At 61.6% G+C, this 2,062-nt stretch overlaps 1 protein-coding gene across 1 annotated transcript in view; it reads right to left on the bottom strand.

Annotated features, from left to right (window-relative positions):
• Nucleotides 1-6: 6 nt before the first annotated feature.
• Nucleotides 7-2,062, bottom strand: part of PIGV (phosphatidylinositol glycan anchor biosynthesis class V) — a 4,966-nt gene continuing 2,910 nt past the window's right edge. Inside the window, exons 2-3 of the mRNA XM_057382574.1 lie at nucleotides 957-2,062; nucleotides 7-870 (exon numbers count right to left, since the gene is read on the bottom strand). The exon at nucleotides 957-2,062 is cut by the window's right edge and continues 16 nt beyond it. Of these exons, the coding sequence (XP_057238557.1) occupies nucleotides 574-870; nucleotides 957-2,062 (1,403 nt within the window). The 3' untranslated portion in view covers nucleotides 7-573. The remainder of the gene's footprint in view (nucleotides 871-956) is intronic.

The raw sequence follows: 2,062 nt of genomic DNA, 5'->3' as shown, positions 1-2,062 counted from the left end.
CTGTGCCCCGAACAGCCCCGGCACCGCACCCGCTCTGTGCCCCGAACAGCCCCGGCACCGCCACCCGCTCTGTGCCCCGAACAGCCCCGGCACCGCCACCCGCTCTGTGCCCCGAACAGCCCCGGCACCGCACCCGCTCTGTGCCCCGAACAGCCCCGGCACCGCCACCCGCTCTGTGCCCCGAACAGCCCCAACTCCGAGGAGAAGGAACCAGAACAGCCTGAGCAGAGCAGAGCAGCTGAACCCTCCCTGCCCTCCTGCGCCCACAGCACATGGCAGGGGATCCCCAAATCCATCGCATGGATCCTGCCATCGATCACTGCTCGCCATCATCGCCCCGGGGAGATGCAGGAATCGAGGCGCATTCCCCAAACCAGGAAGCTGATGGGAATTGTGGCTGTCAGCAATGACAGCAGAGCGSGGCGGGAGGCTGCAGCTTCACACCACGGAGAACATCGCATTTGGGACATGGTAACTGCAACAACAGCGTCATCACAGCCACTTTTAGAGWAGGAGAATTTCAGTTCTGACCAGAGCTCCTGTCCCACTGCCAGCCTRTGCCAGCAGAGCCCGCTACGTCCATGGGAAGAAGTTGCAGTGCAGGATCAGCCCCAGCAGCCAGTAGGACAGGAAGAACGCCAGGATGCTCTTGCTGAGGGGGGTAATTAATCGCCAGTTCAGCAGCAGCCTCAGTACGGGGTTGTCTGGAGTCCCTTTCCCACAGGACCTGGGAGATTCACCAAGGAGAGGCTTCCCAGAGGGTGGATTATCAGTCCCTGCAGTCCCAAGTAAAGGTTCGTGTTCCTGAAGCAGGTGAGCAGGGAACCAGTASAGGATGGGAGAGGAGGAGCCGAGGAACCGGGTCAGCACCTGGAGACAASAGGCAGAGGAGAAATSACCCAAAYTRCWGTGASTGTCACTGCCCCAGYCCCACAGGGATCCCTCCCGTGTCCTACCTGCACGTGCATGCAGAAGAACCCAAACACCAGCAGGGTTGTGGCATGGACCACGTACACAAAGACAGCAGGGCCACAAAATCCATCTCTTGGCTTTTCATTCTTGCTCCTCTCCAAACCAAGAGTCAGGCAGTGCCGGGGGTTTGTGCTCACATAGGTCCAGGCAGCCCACGAGCCCAGGAGAGTGACAGGCAAAGCAAGCAAGAAATTTGGGATCTGTCTGAGCTCAAAGTACCTGAGAAAGCCCACGTTCCAGTAAGTGTCTTGGATATAGGAATAGACCAGAGGGATGCGCTGGGAGCACCAAGGGGGTTTAGTCCCATCCATGCCTGCCACACGATAGCCCTTGTCCCGAGCCAGCTGCAGCAGTGGCTCAGGGATGGTGCCACCCTGGCCGGTGCCAGGACCGCAGAATTTTACATAGGCRTAGTACTGAAACAAAGCAAAGGGCAGAAAAACCCCAGCACACTTCAGGGCTGCTGAAGCTGCCAGGCCAAGGAGCTGCTTCCACAGCGGAGGGAGCTTCCCCGCGGGTGCTGGTCGCACCTGCAGCCGGAGAGCAGAGCGTTTGATGCAGGAGTAGAGGAAGAAGCCAGCATTAACCATCCCGTTGGCACGGGCCCCTGAAGCCAGGGAAAAGAGCAGCCCACTGAGCCAGCCGTGCCCCTTCTCCAGCTGCCACATGGCGCTGAAGGCCAGCACGGCAAACATGCTCTCCGAGTAGGCAGCTGCCATGAACACGCTGGCAGGGCTGAGAGAGAAGAGCAGGGCCGCCAGGWAAGCCTGGCTTTGGCGCCGGAGCACAGCCCGGCCCAGCTGGAAGAGCGCGGCGGCCGCCAGCGCCGAGAGCAGCGCGTTGAGCAGCRCGGCCGCCAGCAGCAAACGGACACGGGGCTGCACTTGGGACGGCCACAGCCCCGCCAGGACCCGCAGGCTCAGCGGGAACAGCGGCAGGAAGGCGCAGTTGTGCTCGAACAGGTATCCGTGCTCGGCGATGAACAGGAAATGTTCACTGTCCCAGCGGCCCAGACCGGCCAGCAGCCGCTCCAGCAGCGCGTCCCACCAGCCCTGGTGCTCCGGCCGTGGTGGGGAGAAGGCATCGGCAT

This window comes from Malurus melanocephalus, unplaced genomic scaffold (assembly GCF_030028575.1).
Source record: "Malurus melanocephalus ecotype Western Australia unplaced genomic scaffold, MMel_1.1 scaffold_575, whole genome shotgun sequence".
In the NCBI taxonomy this organism is placed as follows: domain Eukaryota; kingdom Metazoa; phylum Chordata; class Aves; order Passeriformes; family Maluridae; genus Malurus; species Malurus melanocephalus.
Note: the sequence above shows the minus strand (reverse complement) of the source record. Positions and strands in the feature narration are given on the sequence as shown.